This window comes from Phocoena phocoena, chromosome 20 (genome assembly GCF_963924675.1).
Source record: "Phocoena phocoena chromosome 20, mPhoPho1.1, whole genome shotgun sequence".
In the NCBI taxonomy this organism is placed as follows: domain Eukaryota; kingdom Metazoa; phylum Chordata; class Mammalia; order Artiodactyla; family Phocoenidae; genus Phocoena; species Phocoena phocoena.
The window spans coordinates 45061522-45074494 of NC_089238.1; the positions used below are offsets into that span (position 1 = coordinate 45061522).

Sequence of the window (12973 nt, forward strand, 5' to 3'; positions counted from 1 at the left end):
GTTGTGGCGCACAGGCTTAGTTGCTCTGTGGCATGTGGGATCTTCCCGGACCAGGGCTTGAACCCGTGTCCCCGGCACTAGCAGGAGGACTCTGTACCACTGTGCCACCAAGGAAGTCCCTAGAAATTTAAAACTAAAAGGAGGGAATTCTCTGGTGGTCCAGTGCTAAAGAATCCGCCTTCCAATGCAGGGGACGCGGGTTCAATCCCTGGTCGGGGAACTAGGATCCCACATGCCTCGAGGCAGCTAAGCCCTGGCACCTCAGTTAGAGAGCCCGCGTGCCACAAACTACAGAGCCCATGCTCTCTGGAGCCTGCGCACCACAACTAGAGAGATGCCCACGCGCCACAACAAAGAGCCTGTGCATGACATCAAAGAGCCTGCGCAACACAAGAAAGATCCTGCGTGCCGCAACTAAGACCCAGAGCAGCCGAGAATTAAATAAATAAATTTAATTTTAAAAAATAAATTAAAAATAAATAAAACTAAAAACAATCTTAGTGATGATTTAGTACAACTTCTTTACGTTATAGCCAAGGCTATTGATGTCCGCTGACACTAATCTACCCAGTATTTTGCAACTAGTTAGTGGCAAAGCAAGTACTGTAACGGTCGACCAACCCTAGGCTGATGCCAATTCAGCCACTTCCTAGAAGTCAGATAATAGGAAAATGTTCATGCCCTAAAGATCCAGCAGCTGCAGTAGAAGCGCAAGGAGGGTTCAGCCCTTGAAATGCACTGAGAGGGAGGGAGATGCGGCTGAGGCTCGGCGAGAGTGTTTGTTCACCCTCGTGGCTGTTTCATTCTGGCTGGTCATTGGGCAGCAGGTCGGTCACCTCTGTACTCTGGCAGCTGCTCATTTGGGTGCAGTATGGTATTTTGGTGTTTCCTTTACAGCAAACTAAATAAATTGGAGCAATTGGAGGAACTGAACCTAAGTGGCAACAAGCTTAAAACCATCCCCACGACCATCGCAAACTGCAAAAGGCTGCACACTCTGGTGGCGCACTCCAACCACATTAGCATTTTCCCAGAAATACTGCAGTTGCCTCAGATACAGGTACTTCTGTGCGCTGGAGTGGTGTCTGGGGGTGATGGGAGGGGTGTGACTGAGACAGTTCTCTTCTCCTAAGGAAGAGGAAAGTGGCGGTTTGGGGTCACAGTATATTTCATTGACTTCTGAGAAGAAATTAAATTCCCTTTGAGGATATAGTAGGACATTGACCCTTAGGGAGTTAAGAATTAACTTAATCTCTGTGTTTTCCTCTCAGTTTGTAGACCTAAGTTGCAACGACTTGACCGAAATCCTGATTCCAGAGTCTCTGCCTGCTACTTTACAAGACCTGGACCTAACTGGAAATACAAATCTGGTTCTGGAACACAAGACGTTAGACACATTTAGGTACGAAGACTTATGAAGTTGAATCCACATGTGCTGTAACTCCCACCAGCCTTGTGTGGTTCTTCTTAAGGACTGTGGAGACCTCAGTTCATGAAAGGAGTAGAATGAATTAGATCATAAAGCCCCTCAGTTCTCTTCTTTGAGTCAGTTTTCGATGAGTGTTCTGTCCAGCAGTCAGCCCATAGATATTCGAACTCAACATCGTGGGTACTGCTCAGCTGTACCCCAGTATCTTTACAGGGCAGGTGTGGGGCTGTACCCCACAGGCCTGCAAGCCCTGAACTTGCCCAACCTCGAGACCAAAGAAAGAGCCCAGAGTCAGCAACAGAGACATCATGTTTTAACGGGTAGGAGGATCTTACATGTCTGAAGCAAGGTCCCGGAGCAACACCCCACCGTGTGCAGCATCTGGTGGGCAGGACATGGTAGTGTCTTTACTACTGGGGGAGAGGGAGGTTACCAGTTATAGAGGGAGGTTGGCTCATCAGTTACCTGGGAAACGAGCAGAGGCACGCCCCCTTGCCAGCCCTTTGATAAACTCTCATAGTAGAGAGAGTTCTGATCTAAAGATGAAAACTGTCACTAGCTGGGGCCGAGTGAAGTGGGGGTGGGGAGGTAGGTATGCAGGCATTTACCGATCAGGCTCTGTGATTCAGAGGGAAGGTCAGTCAGGCGAGTAGGGTGTGGGTGAGGCAGGCACTGGTTGGGCAGGGTCATACAGAGAGCAAGAGAACAGCCATCCTGAGTGGGTGTGATTATACAGCAGGCATAGGTAATTTAGGTGGCACAGATCGCATTACACTACATCTAAGACAATGCAAGCTCATTCATTGTACCAAGACTTCACTGTATCAAAATACTTAAAATAAGTAGACAGTTGAAACTTAGAAATCTTTGTTGTGCTTAGTTTTTCATTGAAATGAACGGCATCGATTATAACAAAATTGGCCCCTATTTCTTCCTCCTACCCCTTTCCTTTCTCTCTCTTCTTTTTTTTTTTTTTTTTGCGATACGCGGGCCTCTCACTGCTGTGGCCTCTCCCGTTGCGGAGCACAGGCTCCAGACGCGCAGGCTCAGCGGCCATGGCTCACGGGCCCAGCCGCTCCGCGGCATATGGGATCTTCCCAGACCGGGGCACGAACCCGCATCCCCTGCATCGGCAGGCGGATTCTCAACCACTGCGCCACCAGGGAAGCCCTCTCTCTCTTCTTGGCCAGTGGGTCAGCATACTACTTTCTTTGCTCTCTCTGGAAATTAGTCTTGGTCTGTCAACAGATTATTTTTTAAAAACGTGAATTATTGTTGGGATAGCTTCTGTAAAGTACAGAAGCATATACGGTTTAAACTTCCCTTCCTCCACTTCCCACAGCCATATCACCACCCTGAAAATTGATCAGAAACCTTTGCCAACCACTGATTCTACAGTTACATCAACCTTCTGGAGCCATGGACTGGCTGAGATGGCAGGGCAGAGAAACAAGTGAGTATCATGGCCATGGAGACTGAGAAAGTTCCCCTGACATCTGGGAAAGGATCTGGTGCTGAAAGCTAGGCCATGTTGTTCTCCTGTTGGACATAAACAAATCACAGAATGCCAACATCAGATAAGATTCCTCTGAGACCATGATCCAGTAAGACAAAACAAAATGAATGTACAGTCCACACAACACCCACACCCCATCTCATGACTAAGATGGGTGACTGCTACTTACTTTATCAATCACAGCTTTGTCCCCATGCTAATCTTCTTTCCCTGTAGATAAGATTTATTGAGGTACCCAACCATAGAATAGCCCTGCTTTCTGACAGCACCCAATCTAGTATGATCCCCCACTTTGTTAGATCTTCCCCAAAATGACCCAGGCAGACACAAATCCTGTACCAGAGTTTTTCCAATACCCTCTTACATACCCCAGAGTCCTATGGTGTGCTTTCTCTTGTTGCAAGGCATAATAAACTCAACTTCTGCAACCACAGGTATGTTGTGCACCTGGGGGAGTGTTTGGCTGAAGGGTGTTGATACTAGTCCTTAATCACTACGAAGAGAAAACATCTAATTTTCCCAGCCTTCCACAGCATTGCAGAGCTAATATGTACTGCTCCTGAATGTGGCTGAATTCCCCCTTTTCTTATGGCATCAACTCTCTAAGATGCTGCTTACTTATCTTCTGTAACACTTTTTTCATGTGTAGATTAGGATTTACTACTATTCTTCTCCACCCTCAATCAATACTTACTTTTTTAAAGAAGCCTCCCTGGAGAAGAATGCTTTACCACTAACTTTCTTCGTTGTTTGTCTTTCTCCTGTTTCTGTGATAGGCTATGTATATCTGCTCTAGCTGTGGATAACTTTGCAGAGGGCGTGGGAGCTGTGTATGGCATGTTTGATGGGGACCGAAATGAGGAGCTCCCTCGCCTACTCCAGTGTACCATGGCAGATGTGCTTTTGGAAGAGGTACAGCAGTCAACAAATGACACAGTTTTCATGGCTCACACCTTCTTGGTATCTCACAGGTAAGCAGGTGGGTTGAATAATTCCTAACTCGGCCCTGCTTTTGGAAAATAAATCTCACTAAGCCAGAAGGTCAGGGTCTCAGTTATAAGTACAGGGGCAAGGTGAGATCTTGCTCTTTGTTCTGTGACCACTCTCTCCATCAGCATGGAATGTGGGGACTTTGGCTCTTTGAAGAGCCTGTGGAGGCATCTGTTTTCTCTGTTGAAACCGAAGGCTGCTGAGAAGCTGGAAAGCCCAGAAATCATGCGCAAAAGGTTGCGTGTGTGTATGCGCATTTCTGGGAAGGAAGGTGGTAATCCTTTATAAGAGACCTACAAAAGGTTAAGCACTCATCAGATTCTTGTGTTTAAAATACTTATTATTGGGGATTTAACAAGTAATCTCCTCACTGAAATCTAAGCCACTTAAGGGCAAAAACCCTATAAACCAAACTGTGGAAAATCTCTTAGTGGCTAATAGAGCATCTTGCACATCAGGTGGGCTGCATAAAGGGTACATACAACTGAGAGGGTGTACCTTCGTATAATCGAGGCTGAAACGGAACAACCTGGAGCCCGAGGTGGTTTTATCTGTCATTATAACACAAAGATGTTGGGAAAGGATTCTATTTTTCAGTAATAGAATTGAGCCTAGGGACTTGGCAAAATAAAGGGTGTGGGAAAGGAAACTCAGTTTATGAAGCACTTCCCAAGAGCTGGGCACTGTACCAAGCATTTTTCATACTGTATCTTTAATTTTCAAAACAAGCTGTGGAGGTGGGTATTTTAATCAGAAAAATGTCTCGGAGCATCAACTTGCTGAGGATCTATAGCCCATAAATGGCAGAGCTGGAATTTGAAACCAGATCTTCCTGATAGCATCTGCTCTGTACTTAGCATTGTGTACCAAGCGCTGAGGGGGATGGATGCCATGTGTATGGGAGAAATACAAGGAAAATTATGGGCCTTCCTTCAGGGAACTTACAGCCTAAGTAAGTGGTTCACAAAGTGTTCTAGGACTAGCAGCCTCAGCATCACCAGAAACTTATTGGAATGTAGATTATTGGGCCAGCCCCTTACCCACTGAATCAGAAACTCTGGGGGTGGGCCCAGAGTTGTCTTTAACAAGCCCTTCAGGTGTTTCTGATTTGCTACCGTTGGAAGCCACTGAATTAGGTCATTGTAGTCTATGATCAGACAAGCAGAAGCAACAGAGAAAGCCGCACCTTGTCTCCTCTACCTGGATCCTTTTGGTAAAACTTCTCAGCTAAGAGTAGAAGGCAAGGCTGTCTTCACCATCATCACCCACATCAAGAGGCTGCCCTCAGACGGAGGAGGGTGAAGCGGCTTCAGTCCCACGGCAAAAAACGAGGGAGTCATGGACAGGAAGGACCGCTGCTTTCTTCTAAAACTAGCTGCCATGTTTTCATTTTCTTTTCTTTCTCAACAGGAAATTAGGAATGGCTGGCCAGAAGCTGGGCTCTTCTGCTCTCCTTTGTTATATCCGCCCTGACACTGCCGATCCAACAAGTAGCTTTAGCTTGACCGTGGCCAACGTTGGCACGTGCCAAGCAGTCCTGTGCCGAAGTGGGAAGCCACTGCCCCTGTCTAAAGTCTTCAGTCTGGAACAGGACCCAGAGGAGGCTCAGAGGGTGAAGGACCAAAAAGCCATCATAACAGAGGTGAATCTTGCTCTCCACCGGTCACTTCCGCTCCCCGAATCTAATGAATGCTGTTTTGCATAGAACAGTGAACGTCCATTTTCTTCCTATCAAGCCCTGTAAATTGTATCCAATCCTGAAAATAGTAATAAAATCTAATGAGCAGCTAATGACGAGCAGAAAGAAAAAGCAAATTAATTAGAAATGAAAGATCCTAATTTGTGGTCCTTGAGACATATATAGCATGTAAAATAAATGTAAATGTCCTCCTTGGTTAATTTTCATCTGGTTTGTTATTCCAAACAGAAGAAAAAAAGTTTTATAGTTTGACATCCCTGTTCTGAAATGAAAAGTTTCACAGTATTTTTCCTTTTTATATTGTATATGGCTTAGTATACTCTGGTATTTTTTTTTTTTAATGAAGAAGCATCAGTATCTCTATAACTTTTCTCCCTTTTCAGAAGTTAGCATAATGTTTTTTGCTTTCAAAAAGACTTTAGCAATTACATGTGGACATTGTTTACTGCAAAGCAGAATTTTGTTCAGATCTTTTGCCCATTTTTAATTGGATTGTTTGTTTCTTTATTGTTGAGTTCTTTGTGTATTTTGGATACAAGTCCTTATCCGAAATGTTTTGCAAATATTTTCTCCCGGTCTGTGGCTTGTCTTTCATTCTTTTAACTGTCTTTTGCAGAGCAGAAGTTTCTAGTTTAATGAAGTCCCGCTTACCAGTTTTCTTCTTTCATGGGTCATGCTTTTGGTGTTGTATCTAAAAACTCATTGCCAAACCCAAAGTCACTTAGATTTTCTTCCGTGTTATCTTCTAGAAGTTTACATTTAGGTCTGCGTTTTATTTTGAATTAATTTTTGTGAAAGGTGTAAGCTGCTCCGTGTCTAGGTATTTTTTCTTTTTTGGCATGTGAATGTCCAGTTGACCCAGCACCATGTTTTGAAATAGACTGTCCTTTCTTCACTGAATTCCCTTGGCTCCTTTGTCAAAGATCAGTCGACTGTATGTGTGGGTCCACTTCTAGGCTGTCTGTTCTGTCAGAATTCTGTAATAAGGACTATAAAAGATTCCATCCAAGGAAGCACAAAACCAAAAAAAGTATCATTATAATGTGGTTGATGCTATGGAGATTCTGGAAATTTGGTCTTAGGAGAGTCTTTCAGTCAAAACAAATGAAAGATACAAGATAACTTTTTGCTTGATTAGTCTATTACAGAATTTAGATAATGTTCAGATTTTTCTTAGGGAGTCCTGGACAAGTAGGAAACATTTTTATAACTACAGACATTTATTGTTTTCTTATTATCTGCTAAGCATTGTACTTTCACTGTTTTGTTTAAGCTTCACAATAACCCCCATGAAAGAAGTGCTTTTATTTTCATTTTACAGGTAAGGAAAATAAGATTATAAATTTCGAGAGTTTGTGACAAATTCTGATAAATGAGGCAGGATTTTCACCCAAAGAATGACTGCAACTATGAAATTAGTATATTGAGGGCTTCAGCAGTTTTGTTTGGTTTTATCTTGAGAAGAAATCAATATGAAGCATCTGGCAGATAAACATTCCCAGCCTGCAGCCAGGGTTATTCCTTTTCCTCTGAGTTTAGAATTACATCGTTCTTGGTACAACCATTACAGAGTAGGTAAATTATGCCACAGATTTCAGACTTGAGGCATTATTCGGTGCTTTAGCTATAAAAATTCTCTTAGCCATTCAGTACCTTCAGTCCCAACTCTGCCTTTAAATGAGAAGTCATATCTAGTGACCCATCTGAGTTTTGGCCCCTCTAAGAATACTAGTGATGGGGAATTGATAGTTTTGCTTATTGTTTTTCTAACAGATGTTTCTCTATTTAAGAACATGCTGAGGCCTATACTTCATGTTAGAGCAAATACCTTTTGAGACGGAGGTGCCTTTTAGCCACTTAATTTTAATTGGTTTTAACTCAGTCCTCTGAACTATTTGCAGAATAATACCCATTTGATATTTTGTCCTTTTAGAATTCTATACATTTATTTTTCGTAAGTCCACTTAAAATTACACAGATCCTCGGAAAAACCACATAACATGTCAATTCTGTTTTATTGTAGAGCCCTAAGCATTGTGATCTAGAGAGATATAAAATTCGGTGTCATTGTTGCTTGTTTCTCAGAGTTTGCATTCTGCTTGTCTCTAGGACAACAAAGTGAATGGGGTAACCTGCTGTACCCGGCTGCTGGGCTGTACATACCTCTACCCTTGGATCCTCCCCAAGCCCCACATATCTTCCACTCCACTTACCATTCAGGATGAGTTGCTGATTCTGGGAAACAAAGCATTGTGGGAACACTTGTCATACACAGAAGCAGTCAACGCAGTATGCCATGTACAAGACCCATTAGCGGCTGCCAAGAAGCTGTGCACATTAGCGCAAAGCTATGGCTGTCAGGACAATGTGGGTGCGATGGTGGTTTATTTGAACGTTGGCGAGGAGGGCTGCACTTGTGAAATAAATGGGCTCACCCTCCCAGGTCCTGTGGGATTTGCTTCAACCGCCGCCATCAAGGACCCGCCCAAGCCAACCACTCCTTCCTCCAGTAGTGGTATTGCCTCTGAGTTCAGCAGCGAGATGTCTACTTCAGAGGTGAGCAGTGAGGTGGGATCCACTGCCTCTGACGAACATAACACTGTTGGCCTGGACGCTGGCTTGCTTTCAAGGCCAGAGAGGCGCTGCAGCCTCCACCCAACGCCCACATCAGGGGTGTTTCAGCGCCAGCCGTCCTGTGCGACTTTCTCCAGTAACCAGTCCGACAACGGCCTGGACAGTGATGACGACCAGCCCGTTGAAGGGGTCATGACAAATGGCAGCAAGGTGGAAGTAGAAGTAGATATCCACTGCTGTAGGGGCAGGCAGCTTGAGAACTCTCCCACTCTTAGGGAGAATTCTCCTACCCCGTGCCTCGAGGAACGTGCTAGAGGGTTAGTGTTTGGGATCCGAAGACAGAACAGTGTGAATAGTGGCATCCTTCTGCCAGTGAGCAAAGACAAGACGGAGTTACAGAAGTCTCCCTCCACTTCCTGTCTCTACGGAAAGAAGCTCTCCAATGGCTCGATTGTGCCCCTGGAAGATAGCCTGAACCTCATCGAAGTGGCCACAGAAGCACCCAGGAAGAAAACTGGCTATTTTGCTGCCCCCGCTCAGCTGGAGCCGGAGGACCAGTTCGTTGTACCTCGTGACCTCGAAGAAGAAGTGAAGGAACAAATGAAACACCACCAGGAAAGCAGGCCTGAGCCTGATTCCAGCGAAGAGGGTCGGACCGAGCTCGCAGAGGAGTTTGACACGGCGCTGTAGTACTCCCCTGGGGGCCACGGCGCTGGGAAGGCTGTGAGGTGTGGGGTAGGGCACCCTACCAGGGGCACTCTGCCTCTGCATTTCTAAACCACAGATGAGAGGGGGGTAGAACTCGGAGCCAGACATGGTGAGAGCTGTCAAGGTCTTGCTCTGGATAAGCTAGTAAACACCATCAGTGTTCAGTTTCACATTTAACCTGCATTGGGATCCCCAGGGCTACTGGGGAGCAGGCAGGCATTGCCCTGTACCAGTCCTACCACCTGCCATTAACCCTTTCTCTCCTAGGATAATTTTGAGAATTTGCCTGCCTGGGCAGAAAAGGGACTATTTCTGTGGAGGAAATAACTGAAGATTGATTCCCTTTACTGATTGCTGCTGTTGGATCTCTGTGACAGAGAAATCACCTTATATCTCAACCTGACGGGATGCAACGTGACGAGTCACATGGCTTTTCCTTCTTCTCTACGAGAATACAGCCTATCAAAATGATGTTTATTGGAAATGTAGAACCAATCAAACAGATAATTTATGTATGTGATGTAGTGAGAGCACTTTTCATTGACTGTGAACTTTTTATTTTTGAATCTGCACTCGAGCCAGTCTTCTTAGAGGCAGCCCAGCGCCTTTGTCCACAGGCAGGATGATCATCGGGTGTTGGCGCCGGCTGTGAGGGTTCTAGGAGGTTCTAGGAGGGGCCCTGGGAAATTGATTTAACTGTTGGATGTCAGGCTGTGAACGTTCCTGAGACACAGGGGAGTAGGACCTTCTTTGGGGGATGAAGACGGGGAAGGAGTGGGGACTAAGACTACTTCCCCCCAAATCACAAAAAGAGAATAACTCCTTGACAGATGTGACACCTGCTAGGAACCTCCCAGCAGGTCACAAGAGAGGCATTTGGGGATTGGCCTCCTTCCATAACATGTGATGGAGGTGGCAGTCAGCCTCCTAGCACATAGGGCCAAGGCTGCTGCTGCTTACATGCAAGTAACCTTGAGTTATAGATGACTCTGAACAGACTGAGGCCGAACGAGCACAGATGGATGGATGGAGCTTCTGGGTTAGGCAGGTTCCTTCTCTTACTCTAGAGCAGAGAGATGGTTTTCTAAAACATCAGGAGTGAGTTGAGGGTTCACCTCTTAATGTTTAACAGAGTCTTCTCTGAAAATGCTTATCCATCTCACATGGTTTCACAGTACTGGGCTCAATTTCTGAAAGACTTAATTGAGAAAATCCTAAGCATACAGAAAACCTGGTTTACTGATTTTTTTTGCACATTCCATGTAACCCTTGAAAAATGCAGTTCCTTCCATAATTCTGTTCTGTTGCCTTTTCTTTTAGAAGATTTACTTAGGAAAATTAATTCCTCTTTATTCCTGCGAAGTTTTGACATTGCTTAATGTTACCCAGTGGGGAATGTGCTTTGAATTTTTAAATACTTTCACAATTAAAAAGAAAATAGAGTGGAACCATTTTTAATTTGTTTCATGAGAAACAAAATGTTAAAGATACGGTTAATCTACACATATATTTGTCTTTTTTTGGGGGGGGGCAGAGGGAAGTTTTGTTAAAGCAGTGGTAGAAAACCAGATGACCACTCCACAAATGGTTATGTATCCTCATCTTCTCAGAGGCCCCGTACCCATGTGTGTGTGTCAGTGGGGTACACTCTTGGGGGGGTTCCATACCAATGGCTGTCTAGTGTTCAACCCATCAAGGATCTGAATTTGAGTCCCCAAATTACCAGGAACATAGCTTTTCTGTGTCAAACTACTGGTTAGCTACTGCAACATTTTAGAACTCAGGTCTTGATTTGAAGTGGGGAACATAGTGGTTCATGCAGAGTTCAGGTGCTGTAAGAAAGATGGGAACAGTAGTATGTTGCCGCCTTATTTTTTAATAGAAAAATTGAGGGGGGAATGAAAATGACGGAAAAAACCCAAGATGACAGTGTTGGAAATTATTTTGGGAATATACCACTTCAGTAGTATAGTCTTTTAAAAATTATCCTTTATCTGTGAACTTTTCTTGTCTTAGCTTCCCACCCTACTAATTGGAACCACCACAAAACCCAGTTATGAAATGACTTTACTAAAAGTAAATGTATTTACTTTTTAATCAGAAGGACCCTAAAGTTCCAGATGTTCTTTTATGTGGTAGATTTATGTTCAGGAAATGTTAGGTTGTATGAAAACCTTTAATATAGGCTACACCAAAACTGACTACTCTTTTTTGTAACTTCCTTTGATTCATTTCCCTCTATAATTGCTCTTTGTTAAAACAGGGGATGAAAAGGCCATAGCCCATCACCAAGAATACACAGAACTCTTTTGACCTATGAAGTCATTTACAGTTATTGTGTGATCTGATTAGGTTGTCAGGTGGTGAAAGCCAGTTATCTGTCTCCAGGTGAGTGTAATCTACTTCCCAGGACTTCACCTAGAGATGTGTTCCCCAGGTGGGCAGAGGCCCGTTGATCTCTAGCCCAGAGATCCCGGCCTCTGCATGATTCTCAGGTCCTTGTGAGTACCTCCCATTTAATAGAGACATTTAAGAGAATTTCTGAAAGAACATCACTCCTGCTTAATGGGAGCAGTCCAGGAGTCCCATGGAAGAAAGAAAAATACACAAGTCTTGGCAGCCATGGTATTTTTATTTTTATCCAAATGGATCGAAACTACATTTGAAAATTTGAATGCTAGTATGTCATACATCTACCGTGCTACCATAGAGTCATTGAATTACCACTCCTCATTACAAGAGAGGGCTTTATTATACTACTGTAGAGTGTATGTGTGCAATAAGTTGATAAATTCATTTTCCTGGTGTATAGAAGAGCCAACACAAGCAGCTTGGTGATCATTGGGTGCTATTTTCTAGGAGATGGAGCCAGTGAGGTTTGGCTGATCTACTGAATATCAAATGATGCCCTTCTTTCCATGTAGGCTTTCAGCAAAAGCAGGTACTTGGAAGCCACAGGCTCACCTTCTCTATCTACTCAATAATTACTAATGAAGAGACCTCCATAAGGGAGCACTTGGCTGTTATTGATAAATGTACCAACTATTAAATAGTCTCCAAGCCATTCAGTGATGTCCTCAGCATCACTATAGAAACTGTCTTGTGTCACTTTTTACTTCCCTCTGGGTGGGGACTTTCAGACTCCCCCAATGGCAAGTTAATCTTTCTCTCCAGTTAGTGACTTTTGCCCCATAGTTGGGTAAGCACTTCCTGGGTTGAGAAAAGCAGCTACAGTAAATCCTGCTCTGTTTCACTCATTTGATGATCATTCAATCACACATAAGCTCCTTCAAAATTTCACGCACATCTCTCAGAAGCTGTAGGGTTTTCTCTCACTGTTGCCAGTGGATGTCATCCAGACAGTGAGTTCATATCTTATGGTTTTGTGCAATCATTGTCATATTGTAGTCCTAAGACTCATTATAGTGTATTTTTGATATTTTTGAAATGTGTTAAATTTTTTAATTCAATAATATGAGCCAGAGCATGTTGCAGCAAATCTATTGTTTGTAAAAAAATAATAAATAACAATAACAAACAATAATAATAAATAAAATAAAATGGAATCTTTTTCATGGCTTTGTTTTAAAATGGAGTACCTGTTATTTTATAAGTACGTTATTTTAGCATGAAACTGTAATTTTCTTTAACTTGTATGTGAAATTAGTTTCTTAACCAAAAGCACCTTTAGGATTTTTCTGCTTTTTCTTGTTGTAGGGGAAGATAACAAATGAAACCACATTCCATAACACTCTATGAACCTATGAGTTGAGGCAAGAATAAATATTTTTGATCACCATTTAAGCTGAAATAGCAATAAAGATATTTTACATTAAGAAATATTATATTCTAACTTGGTTTATATGTTTAAAGAAATCCCAGAGACAGGAAGCATGGTCCTTATTTCCATGCAGGTTATCAGCTGACTAGAGGGAACTTAATTTGTAAATAATCTACAGCTCCTCTTAAACAAACCACAGAACTACCAGTGATACCGAGGAACTAAGTGGGTAATCTGGCCATCTTGTCTGTCCTAATGGCTTTGGTGTTAGAGTTT

The 12973-nt window shown here is 43.4% G+C and overlaps 1 protein-coding gene across 2 annotated transcripts in view; it reads left to right on the top strand.

Annotated features, from left to right (window-relative positions):
- The window catches only part of PHLPP2 (PH domain and leucine rich repeat protein phosphatase 2), a 68905-nt gene extending 59465 nt beyond the window's left edge, over positions 1-9440 (top strand). Inside the window, exons 14-19 of one of the 2 annotated variants that reach the window (XM_065898624.1) lie at positions 898-1060; positions 1272-1402; positions 2772-2882; positions 3722-3916; positions 5346-5577; positions 7744-9440. In XM_065898624.1, the coding sequence (XP_065754696.1) occupies positions 898-1060; positions 1272-1402; positions 2772-2882; positions 3722-3916; positions 5346-5577; positions 7744-8898 (1987 nt within the window). In that variant the 3' untranslated portion in view covers positions 8899-9440. The remainder of the gene's footprint in view (positions 1-897; positions 1061-1271; positions 1403-2771; positions 2883-3721; positions 3917-5345; positions 5578-7743) is intronic. The other variant, XM_065898625.1, reaches the window with a different exon arrangement.
- The last annotated feature ends 3533 nt before the right edge of the window (positions 9441-12973 follow it).